This window comes from Pholis gunnellus (genome assembly GCF_910591455.1).
Source record: "Pholis gunnellus genome assembly, chromosome: 13".
NCBI lineage: Eukaryota > Metazoa > Chordata > Actinopteri > Perciformes > Pholidae > Pholis > Pholis gunnellus.
In genome coordinates this window covers 5,715,507-5,739,484 of record NC_136540.1, presented here as the reverse complement: position 1 = coordinate 5,739,484, position 23,978 = coordinate 5,715,507, and the positions used below count along the sequence as shown (strand labels likewise).

The following is a 23,978-nucleotide window of genomic DNA, read 5'->3' as shown; positions in this document are numbered from 1 at the left end:
AACACACCTAGCTTCTTTGGTTGTGATGAGCTTTCTGTGTCTATGCATTATGCAGAAGGTGAACTGTACATTGAGGAGAGAGCTACAAATGAAACGTTTGTCTGTTTGTACAAGTGAACTTTTTATAAACGGAAGGAAAAAAAATCCTACAAAAGCTACAAACCATGTACGCCTACATTTGTTTAGTATGTCAGACTCCCCCCCCCCCCCCCCCCCCCCCAGATAAAGTGCATGTGCATTTGGTGATAGTTTGACCAAACTGCAACTCGAAATGGATCCTGGTTTAATTTGGCATTTGATCCAGTTTTAGTTTTTTTCCAGTTCATTTGTAACAGTACCTCAGCCATGAGAGTTGCATGTGTGGACACAATGAACCTCTGAGGAGAGGTCATGTACAAAGGATTTTATTACATTTCCTTAATAAAAGCAGGTTTATATTCATTTTTTGCACTTTTCATCATTTGGAAAAATTGTTTAATATAATAACGACGATGTAGTGAAGACCTTGAGAAAATGTGCTCAAATGCATCGATTGCATTATTATTATCACTATAGTGACATGTATGATTTTAGTGAAAGAACTTCCAGCGAGAAACATGCTGCAGAGCAGATTGTTCTAAATACGTGAACAAATAAATAGATAACCAGATTTATTTATATGAGATCAGAGGAGCAAGTTCTCGAGATATGTGAAGAACACACAGACATTCCTTACTTTAAAGTTAAATACATATACAGCCAAGATCAGGTTTAAGTTGAACTCACTGTTCTGGACACGTTGCCTCGTGCATCACTTCATTCGTCATCACAATGGTCCATAAGAACAAGAACCACCTGGACTAAAACACCACAGTACATACATTAGATGAAACTAGAATGTAGTTTACCAATTTGCATGTCAAAACTGTGTATTTGTTTTGAAAGTTTAAGTTTCGACTGTTTTACAATCTTCATATCGCTACATAAACCTGATCCTGGAAATAATCCACAAATACATTTTTGAGATTTTAAAATAACACTTTTGTTTTTGTTTGTCTAGAAACGATATAAGAATTAACCCCGACGATCTCTATCCACCTGTGTCATCATTAGAAATGCAAAACTTTGACCAGACTCTCAGAGGTATGATCATGCAGATGTTGGATAGGTTACCAGATGTTTAGTCTGGAGACTAAGGAGAGAGGACGGTAATGACCGAGTGAAGTAACCAACATGCCTGATTCGTAGTAGCCGAGAATAATTCACCAAAGGAGCAATAACGTGCACGTAAGCGCGGAGGTTTTTGTGTTCTGTGGACAATTTAATTTAAAATACGTGTTCCTTCCATCCGACTGTATCTGAGGTACAAACAGTAAACATTCTGTTTCTACAGCCATGAAGCAGCTCCTCTGAGGACAATCAGCTGTTTGCAGATGAAGACAGAAAGAAAGAAAAGGAGACAATATCAAAGTGACACACTAGGAAAACTATTATTTATTGTTTTTTTGTCGTTTTTTTAAAAAAAAGCTTACACTCATTGAGTACAGCAGATAAAATCTCCAAAAGTCATTTCGAAACAGTTGCATTTGGAGTACAGAGTGTCAGATGTTTGTTTTTTTTGTCAGATTTTTCTTTACAATTCTACATTTGAATCACGGTTGAACTGGCATTTTTATAAATTATGTAAAAACCTGATTAACACAAAATCACAAAAGGACTGTGCGGGACATCGAAAAGAAAAGAAAAGAAATAACATGTGAATTTCATGTTACCCTCTTTATTATGGTACACAATATACAAACTGGTCCTTTGTATCACTTAACTCACTTTCGTCTACTGTCTTACTCGGATTAAAAGGTGGAGATAAATAAATAAAAAGTATCTAAGTATCTCAAAGGGATATGAGGTAAGCGAGTATGGAAAGCATGTTAACTCCAATAAAACGAGCAAAAAAGCAAAGCCTGACAACATACAAAAAAATACACTTTTTTCATGAGATCCCTGACCAGGTGTCACCAAGAGATCATTTCATACAGTAACCTATTTATCTAATTAGAATAAAGACATTGTGATGAGAGCAGCACATTGTGCCCATACGGAATAATCAAAAAGAAACATTTCAGCTGGTTTACTGTGTAGGGAAACGTGGAAAAAAGAAAAAGAAAGGTTGAGATAACTACAGCTAACAACACTTGGAAGGGGGCGTTTACAGCAAAACAACACAGGCAGAAATGAGAGTACGACTTAACAACATAGTACAGAGATGGAGTTGCAGATGTCTCGCAGATAAAAAATACAGCTTCTCCAGTTCTGCTGTGGATCAGAGAGGAAGAGAGAAAAAGAGATGATACACCACGCTGATGTTGCATCGACAGATGTTTACAAAGAAGTAGAATGTGTCTTACCTTCACCGATTAGTGCACATTATCTGTGCTTGTCAGAGGATTTATGAGTATCATTGTTAAGGGAAGTGGTCAATTAATCAAAGACTGAATGCTGACAAGTAGAATTAGAGATTTTCCCCCCCAAAAAATCTGTTTTTGTCATAGAAGAGCGACGAACCTCGTAGCATCCAGGCGGCTACTTTTACATCGTCTGTGATCCAACACTGTAACATGATCATGATCGGTCTTAAATGAGGAAAAACTCAACAAACACACGTGAGGAGTGCCAGTAACTACCTGCTATAAAGTGAGTGAGCGACAGTATTTTGCGACACAGCGGCTCTTTGAAAACGTCCAACTGAAATCATAAGATCCAAGTTAAAGAGCAAATGATCAGATTAGTGTGAAACGGATCGGAGTGAGCTGCGTTAACTGAAACGCGCTGCAGTGTTGAGCAGTTAAGAGTGCGTTCAGTGACGCACAATAGATGAGCAGTGGAGATAAATCTCTCACAATGGAAAGTTTGTGCAGTAGGTGGCTGTGCTCGACACATGTTGAAGCGCTGGTGCACAAATGTTTATACTTAATATATAAAACTTCATGCATCAGTGATGACAACAGAATGTGGGCTCAAGCAAAGCAGGTCACCCCAAATGATCTGGTGAAGCGATGAAACTAAACTACATACAATAGAGAAAGACCGGATACCTTCAAATAGTCACACTAAGCTGTAAAACTCACCCAGAATTATGATTTACGTGTCACTCTACGTTTAAGGATATTGCTTTTTCTCTTCTTTTCCTCCGCTGCTGTCCCTCTTCTCCTTCTTCTCAGATTTCTCTTTGTCGTGTCTGGACTCCTGTTGCACAGCAACACAAAGACGTACGAATTGAAAACGGATCAGTAGTAACGGAAGTAAAGCTGCGGGAATATTTAGCATTAATTTACGTCTAAACCGATTATTCAAACAATGAAAAGACACATTTCAGCCAAGGTTTGGAGGGTACAAGGAGACGACGAGTCCCTGAATTACAGAGGATGCTCTCAACAAACAGGAGGACGGAGGGAGACTCTCTGACCTTTTTGCCTCCAGAGGAAGTCCGCTCAGGTTTCACGGAGTCCGCCTTCTCTTTACTGGAAGATTTGGATCTCTTGATCTTCTCTTTCTCAGCTGAGAGCGGGGAGTCACAGGAAGGACTGTCACTCTTGCTGTTTTTGGAGGAATCTGAGAAGAGAGAACAGAGTGTGTTCTTGGTTTGCACTGTGCTTGCTGGGCGAGAGGCTTTTTCAGATTTGTCAAGAACAGAACGTACTCATTCCATTCTCATCCTTCCTACGTTTGGACTCTTGGCTCGTCTCGAGCTCATTGACAGCATAGTCCTAAGAGAGGAACAGCACAACAAACCCGACCGTTACGATTTCATTTGCTAGCTGGCAGATGTTAGAGCGTGTGTGAAAATATTGAACCGATCCCTTTGTTGACAACCTAAGTCTGACTAATATGAACACCGGCTAACTTTAGAACAAGAGAAGTGTGAGCGAGTTCAAAGAAGAAAAGAAAAGCTCCGAAAAGCCAGTTCAAAGTGTAGCGGTCTTGTTAAATACTGACTCTCTTCCTCTCTTTCCGATCCTTCTCTTCCTTCTTCTCTTTGGATCGGCCTTGTGTGTTGTCTGACTCTTTCTTCTCCGTCTCCCTCTCTCTGCTCTTGGACCGGGTAACTGAATTGTAGTTGGCGTGGTGCTGTAAAGGCAAGTATATATGAACCCAACAAGAGAAACAAAATGTTTTGATGTGGTCAGGATGCATTTGCAATTGAAGTTAGTGCTACAAATAAATGACAGTGAAAGGGCTGAAAACAACGAACTACTGAAATCCCTTTTTTTACTCCATGTTGATCAGAACAGTTCCAAATATTGACACATTACATTTCTATTCACAAATGTACATCTATTACTGAGATTTTAAATACTCGGTAAGAGTTTAGACATCAGTATTGATCAAGCTGACAAAGCCAATTAAAGCTGTATCTAGCATGAACTTCAACACAAACTAATATGCTTTAACTGAGTCCCACTGGTCCTGTTGCTGCTGCAGGATTAGTGTGAAAGCAAGACTCAACAGTGACGATGATGATGAACCACGTCACAGCAAAACTACAACTTATAGTTCTAGTTTAAAATATCTAGAAACATTCTTTAAGGCAGTCCTCCATAATCTATTATTTCAGAACAGTGGGCAACACATTAGTCTAATTCCCCCTATTTAGCATTTATAAGCAGCATAAACCCAGTTAATAAATGGCTTATAACACTAATGTATATGAAAGAGATGTTTATTCATTATCTAATAATAAATACGGTTCTAGGCACTTAAAAGTTCAGTGACACACACACGAGACATTTAAATCATGTTGTACGTTTTTAAAGTACCCACTAGGACCTCGTGCTGTATCGTCTCACAACACTGACCCACAGAGAGACGTGTCGGGTACAGATGTGCAGAGACGACACAAACATATCCACATCGACGCAAGGCTAGAGTTACTGCCTCTACAAAACATTAGCTTTTATTTCTACTTGTACTTAATTTAGGACAGTCAGTTGAGACGTATTTATCTAGTGTAAAAAAAACAACTTATATCCAATGAGATTCAATGTCGTTACAAACATTACCTCAACTTAATACAGCTTTAACTGTGTTTATTATGCATTTATTTCAATTTGGGTCAAAATGATCTGTAAAGGGTGTCAAAACATCCAACATTAAAGCTAAGCTACGTTTTTTGTTTTTGACTCGGTGTAATATGAAAGAGGTTGAAGTGAAGAAGCCACAGCGATCAGCACCCAGCTGCAGTCCTTCTCAGATGTACTGAGGCCTTTTGCCTCTTTTAACTCATAGCTTTGGCTTTTAGCTCCAGCTAATTGCTAATGGTGACCCATAAATCAATCCACTACTACTGTCCTCGTAACAAAGTGGGAGAAGATGGAGAAAACTACAGACGTCTAAAATGGATTATTTGTCAGCAGCTGGACAAAGAAAAACAGACAACGTGAGAGACATGAGGAGAAGCAGAGTCAGTTCAAACCTTGGATGTGGACTCCTTGGGTTCGTTGCTATTGTCCTGTAGGGATGAATGGAGATGACAGATGAGCTGGGAGGGGGTGGGGGGGTTGGAAGGAGGTTGTCAGACAGCAGTAGAGAGTTGGAAGGGGGAGGGAGGGAGGGGGGGGAGTTGGGGCTGGCCGGACCAACAGCATACTTCTCCCTTGCCCTCTGACCTTCAAGGACTAAGGCTTTGACAAAGTTATTACATAAAGGAGAGTTCATAAGCTCAACATCTGGAATGTCAATAATTAAAATAGAAAACCCTGAGCATATATGAAATAACTGCTAGTCATACTACTACAGACATGTCTGCAATATCAGGCACCATAATAGAAAAGTCCTACAGTTCAACTTGTGTTCATTACATCTAAAGTGCAAGTGTAGTAAATAATGTGTATGTCTATGTGTATGTGTGTGTGTGCGTGTGTGTGTGAGACAAATGAGTTAATTCTTATGTGCTTAGCTGCATCCCTACATAGGTAACTGTTGCTGTCACTTACAGTTCAGGAATGGATTAGACACAGGGAGCCTATTTCTCTGGTGGACGGGTAAAATTAAGACCTATCACAAGCTTCCAGCGGTTTGGGGGCAACACTCCAGACGAGTCAGGATTCGCCCACTCTTTCCCTCACTCTCTCTCTTTGTAGGGGCAGGCTTACTTCCCTCTGCGTTTTTGGCTGATTCAAAACTGCGACATTCATTTTCTCCGTTGATCTCGGTTTGCCAGGACTGTTGAAGCTGATGGCTGGTAGCCGTGGGGATAACGTTGCAGGGGGGCCGGCAGGACTGACTGGATAGCGTCGCGTCGCGTGATGTGACGTGAAGTCGGCATGCAGCCCGTTTTAGCAAACGGAGACAGAAGGGGCGGGGGGGGGGGCGGACCGATGACTCGGCTGCCGCAGACGGCCGCTCCTGTAGCAGATAGGCGCTCCTACGGCAGAGTGGTTCGCTGGACGCCATCCGACTCTCCGCTGGGACCGGGCACGTTGACGAGGGGGGGACGTAAAATACTTGACATCACTTTAACCAGGATCTCTTCTCAGCTCGCAAAAATGGGGGTGGGGGGGAAATCGTGGACACCATTTCAAGTAGTGAAAAACTGCTTTCGGTGTAAAAAAAATGACATTTGCCATTGGAGAAGGGGAGAGCTCTTGATTTTGGCGAGCCGTTTTACTTCAGGTTGGATATTATTCTCAAAAAGCCAAAAAAATCCACAAGGAATATAGAAATGCTTTAAAAAAATCTCTTTCTTCCCAAGGCACACTGACTGCTTTCATTAATATGAAAATAGATAAATATTTCAATATGAAAATACTCAATATACACAATATTCTCTTGACTAAGTCTTTGAGGGGGGGGGGGGTTTCTCCCAATTCTGCAAAATATTATTATGTCCATGGAATGATTTCCAACTCCCATGGATTTGGTTGGGATTTCCAGATGCCATGCCTGCATGTACGACAACTCTCCTTGGTGATCTTCGGGGCTGCTGGATTGTGCAACGGCGGGGAACGCTCCAGCAGATAGAGAAGAAACTGGCACAGCCTTCCTCAAGCCATACTAACCTTAACAGACGAGGAGTGGGACGGAGAAGAGTGACTGTCGAGCTTTCGTCTTTTGTGATCTGTAAAGACGAGAGGAGCGGAATTTGTGTTTAATTGAGCGCCACATTCAGTCATCACAAAAGCTTCCATTGTTTACTACTTTTTCATTTAAATCTTAAATGTGTTGAGCATCAGGAAGGCTCCTCACCCCTCTCAGATTCGGCTGACTCCAATCTGGGAACTGGTGACTTTAGGGACCCAGCCACTGCACTCCTGTCTCCTTTCTCCTTGCTCTTGGACTCCTTGATGGCATCGCGCTCCCTGGACGGCTCCATGGGCTCCCCGTTGCCGGCTTTGGCCTTGTCGTCTTTGCTGCTCTTTTCCTCGGCCTTGGCCTTCTCCCGGTCCGCCTTGGGGGTCTTCTCCTTACCCTCGCGTGCCACCCGCTCCTCCTTCCCTGCTCTCTCGTCTCTCTGCTTCTCCCGGCGGTTCTCTGCCTTCGTCTCGGGAGTGCTGCCTGGCGTCTTTTCCTTTTTCTCTTTTTTCTCCTTCCCGCTCTTCTCTTTGTCGTCCCGTTCTTTAACGGCTTTGGTGCTGCAACGGGAAGAATTTAGCATTTTTTTAAATGTAATTAAAGAAAAGTTTCATACAGAGGTGTAATTGGACACGATATCACGACTCATGCTAAGTTTGGACGTTTTTCTCAGCTTTATTTGCGATAACTTGGTGTCAGAGCATCTCTCCTGACCCCTACCTGTTGAGAGCACCGTTCCCGTTGCTGGTGGTCACTTTGGCCGCTGCACTGTTGGCTTTGTTCACTGGCTTTGTGGTCCCCTGAGATTTATCCTTGCCCCGATCTGCATAAAAACAAACCAAGAACTGTATGAGCACAGGAATTATTGCCATTACTGACAAGCATATCAGGATTTGTAGCCCCAATGTTTAGTTTTATGGCACTTATAAAGATATATTTTCGGGGCTAAATTACTATTGCAGATGGACAATGGCTATAAAAAAAAAGATTAAGCGTTACATTTATCACATGTAATGAAATCTGAAATGGAATAATTCAGCAGTGGCATTGGGGATGAAAACTAATTCGCAGCAAAGCCATGTTATCTGGTTCATGACTTTAAAATGACAACGTGCTGCATTCAAACAGCCTCGCCGTGTTTCTAATCACTCACCACCATCCTCCGACGTCCCCTCCTCCGTCTTGCTTGTGCTGGTGGCGGGCTTGCCTGTGCTGCCGGGGCCGTTCTGTTGATTGGCGGGGGTGGAACTGCGGGCCGGCTGCTCCTTGTGGTGAAACTCATTCTCTGGGACCATGTGCACCTTCTGGCCTTTCAACCGACCAGAATAACTGCAAGATGCATAAAGAGGTTTTCACAGGGCAGAGACAAAACTCCCAAAGAACAAGTCTTTCCAACAGAGACAGAAGTACTCAGGTTTACTCAAGCGTCTGACCATCAACCTCTGAACAGATATTTATAATAAAACATCTACAAATTCAACAGATTAGGTAACGTAAACTACAGTTTTTGAGGACCCCATCTTCCCAGGTTTCCATTTTTTACCACACACATACTATATGTTAACTGTATGCTCCCCAGAGAGCTGAACAGCACACAATGCTGTGTTACCCCATTGCTAAGGCATAGAGGTCTGGCCTCTTATCCTTCTCCTCGAGGCAGATCTTGTGGACACGACACTCCAGCGCTTGGCCCAGATTCAGGACTTTGGGGTAGCAGGGCAGGATCTTGGTGAGCACGATGAGAATGTTGCGGATGTGGGTGTAATCTCCCGTCTCCAGGCAGTGAACTGAAGCCTGGACGGAGCAGAGACAGAGGACGTGATCTTAGATAAACACACACCTTCCCACAGAGCTCTGACTGACAGTATCTGGACAGCATTTTCAAGAAGGAACGATAAGGAAGCGCAGCTCACTTTAGTCAGCATGTAGTGCCATTTGTGCACCACATGCCTGAAGTTCTCATAATCCAGCTGATCTGCTTTGTTCCCGCCATCGAAGCCCGTGGCTCTGAAGATGGTCAGGAAGCCGGGGTAATTGACGCACTCCTATGGACCACACGATAAGACCAGATATTAACTCCCAGCTCACCCTACATCGGACAATCAAAGTGGCAGGTGTAGAGAACAGGTAGAAATGGACACCTTCTCATAGATTGCACGGTCGCTGTGCCAACGGGTCACCGTCTCCAGCATGCAGCAGAGGAAGCGTCCATAGCGGTGAGACTCGTTTTCCGTACAGCTGGCTACAGTGTAAATGATGGCGGAGAAAACCTGCAGAGTGACACAATGTAGTGTTTCAAAAATGAGTCGCAAGTATGCCAAGTCGGGCTTTAAATTTGAGTTAAAGCCAAGTTTAGTTAGTTTTCATCATCATAAGTGTATACGAGTCTGAGCGTGTACGTATAGGAGTGTCGTACCCGGTCATAGCACAGGAGGGTGCAGAAGTTGGGCGTCTTCTGCTGGTGGACCAGCTCCACGAAGCGTGCGCAGTACACGGCGTCGATGGACGAGAAGATGCAGCGGGGGAACAGACAGAGCTGCAGGAACTTTGTTATGGTCTCGTTCTTTGTAGATTCTGTCAGTGAGCATGAGGAGTCGAGTTAGTAACAGAGACAGATAGATAACGAACATTTAGACATTAGATTTACCTCAAATATTGATGCTGTGGAGAGGGCAATGACTTGATCCGCTTTGTCTTGATTTCCCCTTTGACTACATTAACGGTCCTATTGTGTCGGGACTGAAACTCAATTTCCCTTCGCTTGCAAAATGCATGAACGCTGTGTCCCAACCAGATGTTATTGTTAATATAACCACGTTTTTCAGACACCGAATTTACATTTTAAATACTATTGGCCCCAAAAGAACAATAATTAAATGATTAAAACTTTCGTTAAGTCGATGTCCCCACAGCGTACATGCCAGGAGAGAATAATGTAACCATGATCCCCCCAAATACCTTGATTTTTAATTAGTTTAGTTTTTAAGCCCAGAGAAGCACTGACCATAGATCATTATTGAACCACAATCCTTACATACTAAATAACGACTATATTTTTAAAGACTTTCTACAACCCAAAAGCATGAAAGACAATTTAGAAGTATAGAGAAGTCCTCTCAGACATCTGACTGTAACGAATCAAGCTTGTGTGGCAGGTGACCCTAAACCTTTGAGCTAAACTCCGTCTGGTTTGGTCTATAAATGCACTTCAAAGATCACTCATTCTCAAAGAGATGCACTGTTTTCTTCTCTCAACAGACAAGTCGCAGCATTGTGGAAGACTGTACATACGTAAGATGCAGCAATAGTGTCACTGGCATGACAATGAGGATACTTACTGGCCAACAACCAGTTGTCTTTCTCCAGTTTGAGGCGGTGTAGAACCCTTTGGACGTGCTCCAGCTGTTTCTTCTCCTCCTCCTGCAGTTTCTCTTGCAGGGCAGTGCAGCGCTCCTTCTCCTTCTTTTTCTTATTCATGGGCTACATTGGAAGGAAACAATGTTCACACCATATTAAGTGCGTCCCTGACTAAGAAATTGTCGACTTGTCTAATAGCGTCTTTTTTTCTTGCTCATTGATCACCCTTTGTTTAAGCTTTATCTAGCTTTAGCTGTAATCCACACCATCAAAATGCATCAGTTTATTATAAAATGTAAAGGTGGTCAGGAATGGTGTGTAATTGTAGGTCGCTTTGGACCAACTACTCACTATCTCTGGATTCTCCTCGATGGCCTTGATCTGGACCTTGAGCTTGTTGACCTCACGCTCGTAGGCAGAATGTGGAACGGCCAGGTCGTACATGGTGAGGGACCAGAAGGTAGCGTAGAACTGGGGGCGGAGGTCGTCCCAGACCCTGGCCGGATGGAGTGACACTACTGCCTCGTGCACGGGTGTCATCACCAGTTCACAGGCTGCCACATACTTGTGGACCTTCTGCTGCTGCCGGTTGCCTTTCTCGGCCTTCTTCAACTCATCGTACTTAGACTGTGTGTAGAGAGCACAAAGTAGAGGCTGCATTTTATCCAAAGTGTTTGTCTTGATTTGAAATAGTTAAGCCTTAAGCCGGTTGAAAGGCAGTTGAGAAAAAAACAGCTGCACATTGCTCCATTTTAGGTGTCAAAAGTTAAAATTGAACAAAGTCAAACAATATGATCTCAAACCTCTACAATCAAAATGGAAGTAGACAAATCAATGCTATTATTTGAACAACTAGAACCTCTGCCAGTAACAGAAATGTGACACGATGCACGCTGTGGCTCTGACGAAGTAGTCCACTCACCAAAATCTGATGGGCGTACATTGGCCTGGACAGAAAGAAGGCAGCATCATGTGGAGTGTGGAACTGGTTACAAAGGATGTCAATGGAGGGAACCCGCTTGATGTAGTCCTCTGTGCTAAGGTTGGAGGCCAGAAAGCCACCAAACTGCACCAAGGTGTCATGACACTGCAGGAATACAAAAAATGATATAAGAAAAGAAAAAGATTCATCTTTTTAGGATTTTTAAAGGCCGATATAATAACAATAGTTTGGAGAACTAAATAAAAAGAGATAGATAAGATCAACATATTGAGAGAGGGTGCATACCTGGTCATACAGGTGGCCAACAAGTTTGAGGTGTTTCTCTCCACCCTCTAAGAAAACAACACCATTTCGTTGCTGGGCCATGAGTAAACACAGAGGCAAGGCCAATTCGTGGTCCAGCAGTGCATCCTTCAGACGCTGCGACGACTTCTTAGTGTTCCTGATCTGACCAAAGTAGCCACCCTGTTGACAAAAGGCACATCCACGATGACAATGACGTGAGCTCAGGTGCGGCACTGGTCCAGACAGTCACACAGAGATTACATCAGCAAACGATAACCGAATTTGAGTCCATTTTACCTCAGCTTTGAGTTGCTCCCCTCCGGTCATGGCCTCTAACTGCTCTGAGGTCATCTCATCTGTGATCTCGATGCCAGCCATTTTCTGCACCACCTCTTTTAGGATCAACAGGTCAAAACTGCCGGGAGAGAAGGGACATACTGTATAAAGCAACGCGCATTTCCTGACACATTAAAAGATAAATAAAAAGTGAAGCAATAGTCAAAAAAACACCTTGCATTCATCCCAACACAGACACATTCAAACCAGTCATCCTGCTATTTGTCGTTTGGAGCTAGTTACCTCTTCCCTGCTTTTAGCTGATTGGTGACATATTGAAGAAGGCCAGCCAACTCAATTGGGTATTTTCTGAACACGGCTCCACACAGACTCGCCAGGCCTTGGTTGACAAGACGAACAGGTGTATGTCAGATTCTCATTAAAACATCAAACGCTTCCTCTCCTTTTGCATGCAAATGAATGATTGCGGTACGGTTCCTCTGAAGCCACATACTTTGAAGCCACGAGGAGATGGTGGTGTCGTCATGCTTCATCTTCTCCTTCTCGGGATTGGCCAGAGCCTCAATGATGCAATCTGAAGACAGAGTTAAGTGGAAAAAACATAGAACCCAAAAAGAAAACCTTTACACGAACAACCCCCACTGCTTCCAACTTCACACTCACACACGTGTTGCTAACGGACGGAAAGTGTAGGATACAGGCCAAGACATCATAGTTGAGGGATGTGAGGTATTTCAAGGAGTCCACCACTGGAACGATAAGGTTGTCGTACCATTGGATCTGAGAAAGCATCTGACAAACGACAGGACAGAGGAAAGGATAAGACATCACCAACTTAACAGGATATACATTACACCTGACCTCATACTACCACTGTGGCCCTAACAACTGTGCTACTATAATGCATATAGTTGGCAGATTGTGGGCCGGGTTCCATTGGGCCCAAAAGGACTTTTCCCCATAGACTTGCATTGGCAAAGAAACGTCTGTGAATCAGGGGATTTTTTTTTAAATAGGTAAATCAACTTCCCAGTACGAACATTAAAATAGTTTTAAGGCATAGTAAACTGCCATTCATTCCAAAACCGAGCAGATGGAAGGCGGGTTTAAAGGAAATGCTAATGCGCTTGCTCTACGGGCCCACGGATGAGGAAGATCCAGTTACCTTTACAGCCAGCAGTCAATGTATTTGGGCTAAATGCACCGCTGAGCAACTGTCAAAAGGGATGAACTGGTCGGGTGGGTGCAGGTATAAAAAAAATCCTGAGCCGGCGCATTAATAATCCACAGGTCAGGGGACTGAACACGATTACAAAACAAAGTAGTGTTTGAAATGACTAGGTAGGTTGCAGAGAAGTGTAAAAAAGCTGACCACTCAAAATGGTACAGCCTCCCATTACAGCATGTGCAAAGATTCTTTACATTAAACAATGTTCATTTGCCCATCTTACAAAAAAAAGTGACATTGTTGGAGGCAAGGAAGAACTACAGAACTTTACATCCGCTTTGGTAGCTGTACATTATTAACAAGGCAATTAAGCTATTCTTAGTTCTGTGTATTCCTAAAGATGTATGGTTGTTTATTGTTATTGTTCAGATGTAAGAATATTAATTTGTTTTTGTATTTATCAGACTGAAAGAGAGCTTCTGTAGCGGACTCGCCAATCACATGCAAGACATGTAAGCAGTACAAATCTGCTCTTTCAGTCAATACAGCAGCACGCACTGGGGAATGTATTTCATTAGTGGACTACATTTACCAATAACACTGACTGGATATCCACATAACATTTTTGAGTTGCCATGTAGCATTTGCTTTGTTTCATGAATGCACGGCACGTAAGCAATCTCCAAAATGGACGCTATATTGGGAGGGCCAGAAAAATACAATTGGTATACGGAGAGAGCAAGGAGCTCATGCTGAAGTTATTTTTGACATAAATAATGAGATATTTTCTCTTGCAAAACCTGGAATTAACAAGTCTTTGTAGTTTGTTGACATTGTTTGAAAATGGGACTTAAAAGTAGAATAAATAAATAAATGAGAGAAATATACACTTACATAATCAAAGAGGATAGTGGGATTGCTATGGCTCAGTTTGCCAATCTGCCTTCCAGATTGTTTCACATTCTCTTTGGTCAACCGCCTAGGGAAGGAAAACAGCAGATTAAAAACACAAGATGATGCAAAGAGTTGGAATACTTTAACACTTTTGTGCTGGCCAAGTAATTATTCTAGGTCAGATTCTTCTAACACTGTCCGTGTTACACTCTCCATTCAATACAGCTCAGCTTGAGAGGGCAAAACATCAACATATTGTCTGCGTTTTTATTAAATTAGCAAATTATTGTAAGATTTGAAACTTCACATGCATATTACTATTTGTCTTACAACAAGTTATTTTATTTGGCTTTAAATGTCATTCATGAACATGGGAACAAATAAAGACCAGTCATACAAGATATTAGCATTTTTGGACATTTTATCAAATTGCTCAAGACCCTGAAGATGACTGTGAGCAACGTGAACCAGCAGTTATGTGGAAGCTTCTGTGTAGCGGAAAGACCGAAGAAAGAGATGGCCGTCATGACCGGATGGTAGTGAATTTCTGCTGATAACGTGGTGTGTTCAAAGCTGATAAACACTTACTTCATAATGTATTTGGCCCGTTCGACAGTTTGAGCTTTGACTTTGACCAACAGTGGATGGCTGGTATACGTCTCATTCTTCCACTGTCCATATAATCGGTACCTGAGGGAACATAGATAGAGGAAGCACAGTTAAACAGTAGCTTTAGATATGCAGCATTAAGAAACATGGGCAGGAAGAAGAGACACTCAGCAGTAGTAAAAGTCCAGACACTTTGTCACAGGAAACAGATAACATAAACCAAACAAGTTGTCTTGCAGAGCTTGCAGTTTAAAACAGTCCCTGAATAGTAAAGTAGCCAACTCCTGTCCAGCATTACGTTAAACTGCTGTGTGTGTGTGACTAACTCCAGATAAGAGAGAGGTTCATTTCTGCCTCATTCGCAGTCAACCATTCAACTACAATTACCGCCTGACGGTTGTATGCCGCTGCCAACCAATCAAGTTGCCGTTTACGTCCATGTCTGTCCAAAATGTCATTACGTCATCATTTGATCCTATTAGACATGTGTGTGAAATTGTCATATTTCGAATTTGAATTCTTGAGTTATGGCCAAATATGTGATTCGTGAGGTTACAGCGAATTCTAATCTGTTCAAGCTTGAGTCCAAATGGATGCTTGTGTCAGATGTAATGAAATCCCCTTCAGGCGTTTCTGAGATATGGCTCATACGGTCGTACGGACAACCCGCAACCATGACGGCTCTGTCCACAGCTGTCGCTGGCGGGGAGGCATGACAGGGGCTGATCTTCAACAGATTACTTATTCTTGAAAATCAAATCAAGTCATTTGCTGTCTGTCATATTTGGCGCAAGCACCGTTAAAAGATAAAAGCCTTAAGATGCATCAACATATTCAGATCACAAATGAACTGCACTACTTTCCTTCCTTTGACTGCGTTGACAGAGACAGTGAAATAATCTACAAGTGCTACGATATTCTGCAATTTAAGATGTTGCATTATTAGCTGCGACAAACTACAGTAAAATAAAAGCTCTTGGTGCGCCATTGTTTAAATACTTTGGCACACTGCTGATTTGCAAAGACTCTAAAAATAAAATGCTGGCGTTGTTCAGGGAGAGAAAAAAAAAATGCAAGCATGCATGATTTGATGAGCTCAGTGTGACTGTGCGTGCTACTCTTTGCTTGCCAGCTAGTAAACAGCATTTTGGAGCACTGCCTGGGGGGGGTTTACTATCCAGCAGCTTCATTTAACGGAGCCACATGTAGCGTCTGTGTCTGGGTGTATCTCACCTGTGCCGGTAGGGAAAGAGTTTGAAGAGACCCCACAGTTCCTCAGACATGCAGGCATTACACTCCATCAGAGAGAGAGAAGGGAGTAGCACCTGGTCCGCAATGCTCAGGAAGCAACTCAACAGTGTTTCCTGCAATCAACAAACACCGTTAATAAGGTCCTCGCAGTAACAGAACAGTGTTTTTACTCATCTAAATATCTATCTACACGATCTCCTTTGTCAAAATGACAGTTATTAACTTTATACCTACCATTTTGTCTTTGACATCAGATCTGCTATCACTTTGGTACTGAGAAGCAAAGGACACCAAATATGAGTCCAAAAAACCAAACAGATTTAGGCTGTAGTGCAGATGCAGTAACGAGAGTTAGTAGTGAGAGTTCTGTACCTCTTTCATGAAGGCCTTGCCCAGACGCACAATCTTGGCAAAAAGAATAGCGTCGTGGGAGAGATGAGGGCCCAGGTAGCAGATCATGCTGAACGTGTCCCTGCGCAGGTCATCGAAGCTCTCCACAGGGCGAGGGGCCCGCTTGTTCCTCAGTGGATGTAAGACACATCCTCTTGCCCCTTTTGGGAGGCCAGCCCTGTAAGGAACAGACCAGTGTGTCACAAACTACATTTCTTTTTTTTTGGGCGTAGTTATTATTTACTTAATTTGTTTACTGAACTTGTATTCATGAAATATTGGCATAGTCCGTTTAAGCTGTGACTTGTGCTTGTGCTTTCTGGTCTGACTACACAGTAAGTGAAACATGAAAGAAAATCTGCACCTTCTGTAAAGAGGCTCCACAGTCAGATGCACGAGCTGGCAGAGAGCCAGCGCAATGGCCTTGTGAGAAGTAGCGTAGAAGGACGGCATCTGGTCCATAATACTCTGGGCGTGGTGCCAGTCTCCAATTCTAAGCAGCGCTTCCAACAGACCAAGCTTCTGGTTATCAGGTGGCTGTGGGCACAGAAAAGAGCAGCAACGGATTGTCTTTGTATTATCAACTATGTCAAACTTCACTCAATAAGGCAGTAAGCACAGCTGCTGTCACCATCCAAAGTGATGGATTTATGAAATCATTCCTTTCATATACGTCTTTCTCATGTGTTGAAGACTGACAAGGTCATATGTCACTCTCAATCCTCTCAACATTCATCCAGACTGACAGCGTTCCTCCAAAACCTATATTTACAAATGCTTTGATACCTTATCATTCTTCTCCTCCTCCTTTTCCTTCTCCTTGTCTTTGTCTTCACTTTTCTCTGATGGCAACACAACCATGACCAGCTTGCGGGCGATCTGCTTGGCCTCTGAGATATCTCGTTTGTGTTCCTCTACGATGGCGGCATCTACTGGCATAAGCTGGAATCACAGAGGCAACAAGAGGAGGGCTCTCAGTCTAGGAACACATTGTTCTACAGTGGCTTCGTATCTGATGTAGGTGAAACAACAACAAATGAGGGATTTTACACAAAAAGGTCGGATATTATAATGACGTGAATATATTTGTCACATTTATCTTCCTGAAGACATCACAGCTTTAGGTTTGCTAAACTCTTATATATTTTCCTTACATGTACGTAGAGATCTTCCAGCTCAATCAGGTTATGGTGAAGCAGAGCAGCAGCAATGTGGTAAAGTGACTTGGGGGTTTCCTCATTGGGCTCCTGAATAAAGACACAATCACATAAATAATTATTAAAAACAAGACACCCTCTTGTGATTGGGCCACACCAGACAACACGCCAAATCAGGCCAGAGGCTCAAAGTGGTCTCTTGTAGTTTAAAGGTTGTTTGGACCATTTCAGATGTGTGGCAAAGGTTTTGGTAAAAGGCCCATACAAACATTAAAAAGTGACTAGGAGGCTTTTTAAAATATACAAATATAAATAAGCATCTCATGCAATTGGACAAATGCTCGCTTTCAGTACTTTTGATTACCCTTTTTTGTAATTCTCACCTGGTAGAATTTGAACTTAAATCCCAGGATGTGGCAAAGGGTGAGTGGCTCACACATGTAGGATTTGATGAGAGACAGGAAGAACTCATCTTGGTCAGATCGACTCTCATACACCTCCAAGATTATGTCCAAAACACGATTAGGGTCCAAGTTGAAACATCCTGCAAAAACAATCAGTCAGTAAACAGTATTTATACAAACATGGATAAAGATGAATAAATAGTTGTCCACAACTTCCACTTGTCCACACAAGTGAGTCTTCGGTTCATGGGAACAGGTCATTCCTTTGTGCTACTGAGGTTAAAGTGCTGCCAGCTCTAGCTCTGAGTATGGGTGAGACTACTTGCAGTAGTATATAGGGACAGACTTCCTGTGATGTACAGGTACCTGGCATTGCAAAGCCCTGTGTAAATAGCAGAGAGTCAATGCTGAATCTAACAAGTAACCAATCGCAGTTGGAGGAGATCATTTCAGGTGTGACGGTGATACAATCCCCTTTGTATATTTTCAGACTCATCTAATCCAGTATTGTCAATTTACAAAAAAAACATTGACTGTAGATGTAGCATTTGCCAGACTGTAGCTAAGGACATAGTAGCACCAGATCCGATGCAGTCCACCAGAAAAAGACTTGTTGGGTACCTATGAGGGACTTGATGCTCTCCAGGACAAGGTGGCTGGTGATGCTGCCCGAGAGGTCTTGGCCGAGCTCGGTGATGAGTTTGGCATAGCCCTCATTCTCCTCCCTTAGCAAGTTGAACTTCTGTTGCTTGTAACTGAGAAGAAATACAAGAATGAAATTCACATTTTCTATTCATCTACAGTAGATCTACATCTCCACTAAAATGTGCACTCTACTTACAACAGTTTAGTCTTGATTTTCACAATCTTCTGATTGAACTGATGAGCTTGTTTTATAAGTCCAAGAGATTCAAGGGTTTCTGGGTCCAGCCTCTCTTTCAGGATGGCGTCCGGAACAAAAAACTGAAATTAAAAACAAAATGTAACTAGTTTATTCATTTGTTATAGTTATTGATTACAGACCTGGGTATCAAAATCAGTAATTCATCTGTGACACCAATGGGGGTGTAAACCTCAAACAAAGTTCTAAAGTTCTTATATATCAGTTACACTATCGCACATTGAGGACAGGGACACTTTTAAAATATTTAACTCTGCTGCAACAGTGACAATTAAGTGAAATGCGAGGTCATACAAGCTGTCGTATTTTAATGATACAAATAGCTCTCTTCAGGCAGCCTTTGTATTCTATTTTAAGTGCAAGAAATGTCTGTTGTATAAAATAATTTGATGTTACTACAAAAATAGTATTCTCACCAAACAAGCTCCCACCAGCTGTGTGTAATGGTCACGTTTGACTTTTTCTTCCAGTGCGGCAGTCTCTAAATCTGTAATAAATATAATAAAAAAAAAAAAACATTATGACAGTACAAATGTGCCACGTTTGCTTTAGACCAGGGGTTGGCAACCTTTACTATCCAAAGATAGGGCGGACCGAAGGCGGCCGTCTGCAAATCATGATCAGGCATCTACAAGGAAAGGCGCTTTACGACGTAAGATGCATGTGGCGGATCGCGTAGCGCAGCCGTTTTTGAATATATTACTATTTTGCTCGACAGGTTCGAATCCAGGTTGATGCGATCTTTCCATAAATATATTTTCTTCATTGTATTTCTTCATACGTGGCTGTGATGTAGAGCTCACTTATACAATCGTAATCCCCGCAATATATATGAGATGTGGCTTTTACAGCTCCAGCAATACGTTTGTGAATATTTGACGAATCTGGCAACAGAGGCAGAAAACAGCTGCTGCTGTTACGCGAACACAACACACGCACGGAAGGAAACCAGTAGGTTTGAAAACCAGTAGGACGTAACACCGGCACCCACTGCATGCCCAGTGTACGTGAATAGTCACGCGATATTAGTTTTCAGGCGTTTTAGTCTGGATCTCGAAAACAATGCTGAAACGCTGTGTGGACGGAGATAGTTTTTGTTTGTTAAAACTCGTATTGAACGTATTAGTGTGGATGTAGCCCCAGGGAGCCGCAGCAGACGGGCCGAAGAGCCGCGGGTTGCCGACCCCTGCTTTAGACTAAAAGCTGTTACTATATTTGACCTACTTGTAATGCAGCACTTCAGAAACAATAACTCAACGTTTAACATAAAAACCCAAACTTACCTAGTGTACTGAACACATCTGCTAAAATTGATGGCATGTCATCTCGGAGCTCCTGAAAGAAAAACAGAAGTTAACTGACATTTTACAAACATAACAAAGTAGAAATTACAAGTACTGCAATTTCTGGGCAGACACCAAGAATGATGTAATAAAGTAGTAAGTACAAGTAATGAATAAAAGCTTTTTTTTAAATGTACACTTCTATGCGTTTGTTATCGTTTTCACCCTAAAACAAAAAGCACTCATACCATCATGTCCCCAAGGACGCTGACGACCAGATCCAACTTCAGGTTCCCCTGTACAACCTGCCAGCAGAGCTCATATAAAGCTGCCTGTATATCTGAAGAGGTAAATGGACAAGACACAGTTCAGCTTTAACTGAATTGACAGAACGGACAGGAAAATACTTTTTGATTTTAAATGTGAAAAAAAACAGAATTGGCTAATCTGTGTTAGCTTTAAAAGACTAGACACTTCCATTTTTCTCCATTCCTGTATGCAAGTCTAGCCAAAGATCCTGCCTTTAGAGGAAATAATGATTTTATTACCCCTGAAGGATAAAAATATAATATCGGTAAAACAGAAAGTTTAGAACCATAAACATGACATCCAGCTGTATAAATGTTTGACGTTTGTTTAATCTTTGTAGAGTGCACATTAGATTTAGATCAGGCAGGCAGTAGGAATCACTCATAGACGAATGGATAACTATCATTACTGCTACAGTACGTAAAACCACTTGATCACTTATTCAAAACGTTTCAGTTTGCATTCTCTCTTAAGTTTACTGTTGTGCAACAATACAGAAATGGTGACATTCAGCAACTAATTACACTGAAGCGAACACACCGGTGTGACTGCGTTATATGCAAGTTGCAGCTTGACTGAAAGCTGTCACATTATAAAAATGTATCTGCTGTGGCAGTATTTTAAGAAGCTGGAGATTAAATAAAAAAGTGTTTGTGTCAAACAATGTCAAAGGAAACTACAATTTACGGGAAAAACAGGTAAGTTAACATGTCTTTTGGAGGCATTTATCACTGCAATGAATACTTATTTATCTGAGGAGGATCATGTTTAAAGATTCACATGTGTGTAGTTATGGTGATAATTGCTTTCTCGTTGCCCTCTGGCACAAACAAAAACAGCATGATGTGGATGAATACAAACGTTAATCTATTTAATGGATACATTTTGTAATTAACATAAAAAATGATCAACAAATTTAACTAGCATATAAACATATAATTTACTGTGTGACAATTTTAGACTTGCTGATATATTCATATCACTACATCCATCACAAACATCTCCGCAGTAAACTGACAACGAAGGGTATCTTTCAATTTGTTTTTCCTCTCGCGGGTGATTGGTTCGAACTACTACAATCCCCATAATAGATGCGTGTCTGTGTGTACAACAGGGAGGTTTAAATACGTTGTGAGGTGCAAACGAAAAACTAATAACAGAACAGTAACAGTCTAAACAAATGGAGGTCATTCTCAACTTACCTCTAATCTCACTTCCATGATCTGTTTTCTGGGTGAGTTCTTTGCAGAGTTGTACGCTATAAAATAAAGAGACAATATTATAATAAGTTAGAGTACTCAAACATGACAATCCATAGCCTTCAAAACGGCTTGATATTTAACATGGATACAGTCACTAACATTGCTATACATAGCTTATTACATTCCCGAAAAGTGGTCATAATTATCCGCACACCAATATTCTTGTAACATCAAGGCTATCTAGTTGACAGCTCAACTGGGCTCAAAGAACTGGCGCTGGCCAAGGCAGACTGATCAGATACTTTGTGCCATCTCAATGTCTTCTTTTAAAACGGACAATTCTAGATGCACTGCGGGAACTACTGTACATGCAATGGTCAGTCAGAGATGCTCAACAGGGCCAAACTGACAGCGGTGTGTCAGGATCTGAGGTCAAACATGGCGTGGTTGATATCTTTGTGAGGTTGATAGGCTATGTTCACTTCTTCAAGCAGAAAGGTGCAGCACTGAATCAATCTAACACCCTGGCTTCCCTGAATCAAGTTAATCTGGTTGTTTCACTAGCACACCTGATGGATATATCAGACACATGCAGATTTAAATGTCCCAATAACATTGGACGACTTGTGAAGAAAATACATTATTTACACTGAAAATCGTTTCTATGTAAAAAACAATGTGACATTTTGATTATCAACACATGGAAATTGCCCTTTCAGTGATGTTACTGCACAGGATGGCATCCTTACGTGACAGGGAGCCTGTAAGGCTTGTCGACATTGGGCTTTTAACTAAGACCCTCCAACTTGAGGAATTACGACTGTGCGTCCCAAAGAGACACAATATGATCAAGTATCAAGCTATTCTGTGTTATGGTAAATAAGTATTTCTTCAACAGAACAACATTTATTTAGCACTTTATGTGATGGCTGGATTGGCTGAGGCTTTGCAGCTTCTTCTCTTATCAGTGCACATGAGGGGATCTGTACCAGAGACATGCAGAAAAGTAATATTATGAATCTTTTAAATGCATGTACGATTTTTTTTGCCACAGGAACGTTTTACATGTTGCTAATTTAAGTTAAAGTTGTATGTACACCACTAGAATGGAGTAGTTAGAGTTGGTGCATCTCACGACAGGCAAGGCCTAACTTACTGAGGACGAGCCTATTGTGTCTCCGCCTGTACGTGATGGCTGCGCTTAAGAAACTGAGACGAAATCTTCACGACACGTTTTTTTCTTATAATAAATTAATATGTTAGGCCCAGCTTCTACGGTGCTACAGCTGCATAAGGTTAGGTTAACATTAGTGGATTGGATTTTGGGCCGTAAGTGCTCGCTGTCCAGTCGTATGTTAGCACTGGGCGCTAAATTGGGTCTCAAAATGTAACGTTAGCTATGTAACTGTCAATTAACGGTAGTTAGCTAACCAACTGATGGGTTACACAAATATCTAGCTAGTTAGCTCAACGTTAGCTTAGTTATAACAAGAGCTGTACGTTAACGTTACTACACTTTCCTTGCCCACTAGGTTGTTATTTTTCAAAAGAGGACGTTTGTAGAGCAAATTCATGAAATCTCAAATGTATTCATGCTGCCCTAACTGGACAATAAAAAGTCCACCAAGGCAGTCGACATCACAAATGGCGTAGCTAACGTTACAATTAGAGCTAGCTTACTTGTTTTAACGTTATGTCAAGATCGGTCGTTTCCCTCCACTTATTTACCATTCACGTTACTGTCACGTTAACGTGACACAACGCTATTGTCATCAACTGCTTGCCTATTGTCCGTTGGTAGATTATGTTGGCAAAATAAATGACTGACTGTCTGAATTTTGGCATTAAATTCACTTCAATAAAGAAGCTAGGACTGTATCGATGCTACATTGACGCTAAATAGCTTAGCTCCGCTAGCCACCGTGTTTACAAACTGAGGAATGGTGTACCGCTAGCTTAGTGGGCGAGCATGCTAGCAAAATTGCTGGCATGCAGGTAACGTTAGCTAGTTACATTTAGGCAACGACTGCACTCCATTAAACAATTTGAACAGATTGTATTCACTGTATTATTCAAACTATTTAGAAGATGCGTTTATTTTCCCAAATAGAGGAATTAACGTTCGTAAGCCACTTGAAATTATTTTTTGCGTGCTAACGTTACCGCTTAGCCCCAGCGGACACACTTAAAAGATTGGCCTTAAATTGCAATGCTAGCTACGTTGTTCCCTTGGTTCGCTTATATCAGCCAACAACTGTTAACCCACCATAACATCTGACACTGTACTAAGGTTCAGATCTACTCACAACTCGTGTTTTCCTGATTTTTCCCAGTTTTTGATCCATTCACCAGGGAGGATAAGTGTCGCCATCTTCCATACACACAGCCCGGATGTCTAAATCATCATCATGGCACACACAGGGTCAAATGTGGTGGTTAGCTTCGCTGCTAGCTCACTGTTGCATGGTGGGACATCGAGGG

At 41.9% G+C, this 23,978-nt stretch overlaps 1 protein-coding gene across 2 annotated transcripts; it reads right to left on the bottom strand.

Moving 5' to 3' along the window:
* Nucleotides 1–1,444: 1,444 nt before the first annotated feature.
* On the bottom strand, nt 1,445–23,919 carry thoc2 (THO complex 2). Of its 2 annotated transcripts, none has more exons than XM_079171699.1 (39): nt 23,804–23,919; nt 21,498–21,553; nt 20,235–20,326; nt 19,987–20,038; nt 19,120–19,190; nt 18,644–18,765; nt 18,424–18,557; nt 17,782–17,942; nt 17,396–17,488; nt 17,028–17,183; nt 16,606–16,778; nt 16,224–16,419; nt 16,086–16,124; nt 15,834–15,964; nt 14,580–14,681; nt 13,992–14,076; nt 12,628–12,721; nt 12,423–12,503; nt 12,212–12,308; nt 11,930–12,047; nt 11,633–11,812; nt 11,327–11,491; nt 10,756–11,031; nt 10,386–10,527; nt 9,464–9,621; nt 9,189–9,317; nt 8,961–9,092; nt 8,657–8,841; nt 8,201–8,376; nt 7,768–7,870; nt 7,222–7,607; nt 7,035–7,093; nt 5,450–5,485; nt 3,973–4,104; nt 3,677–3,743; nt 3,443–3,588; nt 3,146–3,222; nt 2,385–2,431; nt 1,445–2,292 (listed from the first exon to the last, which is right to left on the bottom strand). In XM_079171699.1, exons 1-38 carry the CDS (start codon nt 23,866–23,868, stop codon nt 2,404–2,406), a joined length of 4,695 nt encoding a protein of 1,564 aa, XP_079027825.1. In that variant the 5' UTR covers nt 23,869–23,919; the 3' UTR covers nt 1,445–2,292; nt 2,385–2,403. The 2 variants fall into 2 exon arrangements, with proteins under 2 accessions (XP_079027825.1, XP_079027826.1); XM_079171700.1 differs by having other exon boundaries at nt 1,445–2,289.
* Between the last annotated feature and the right edge of the window lie 59 nt (nt 23,920–23,978).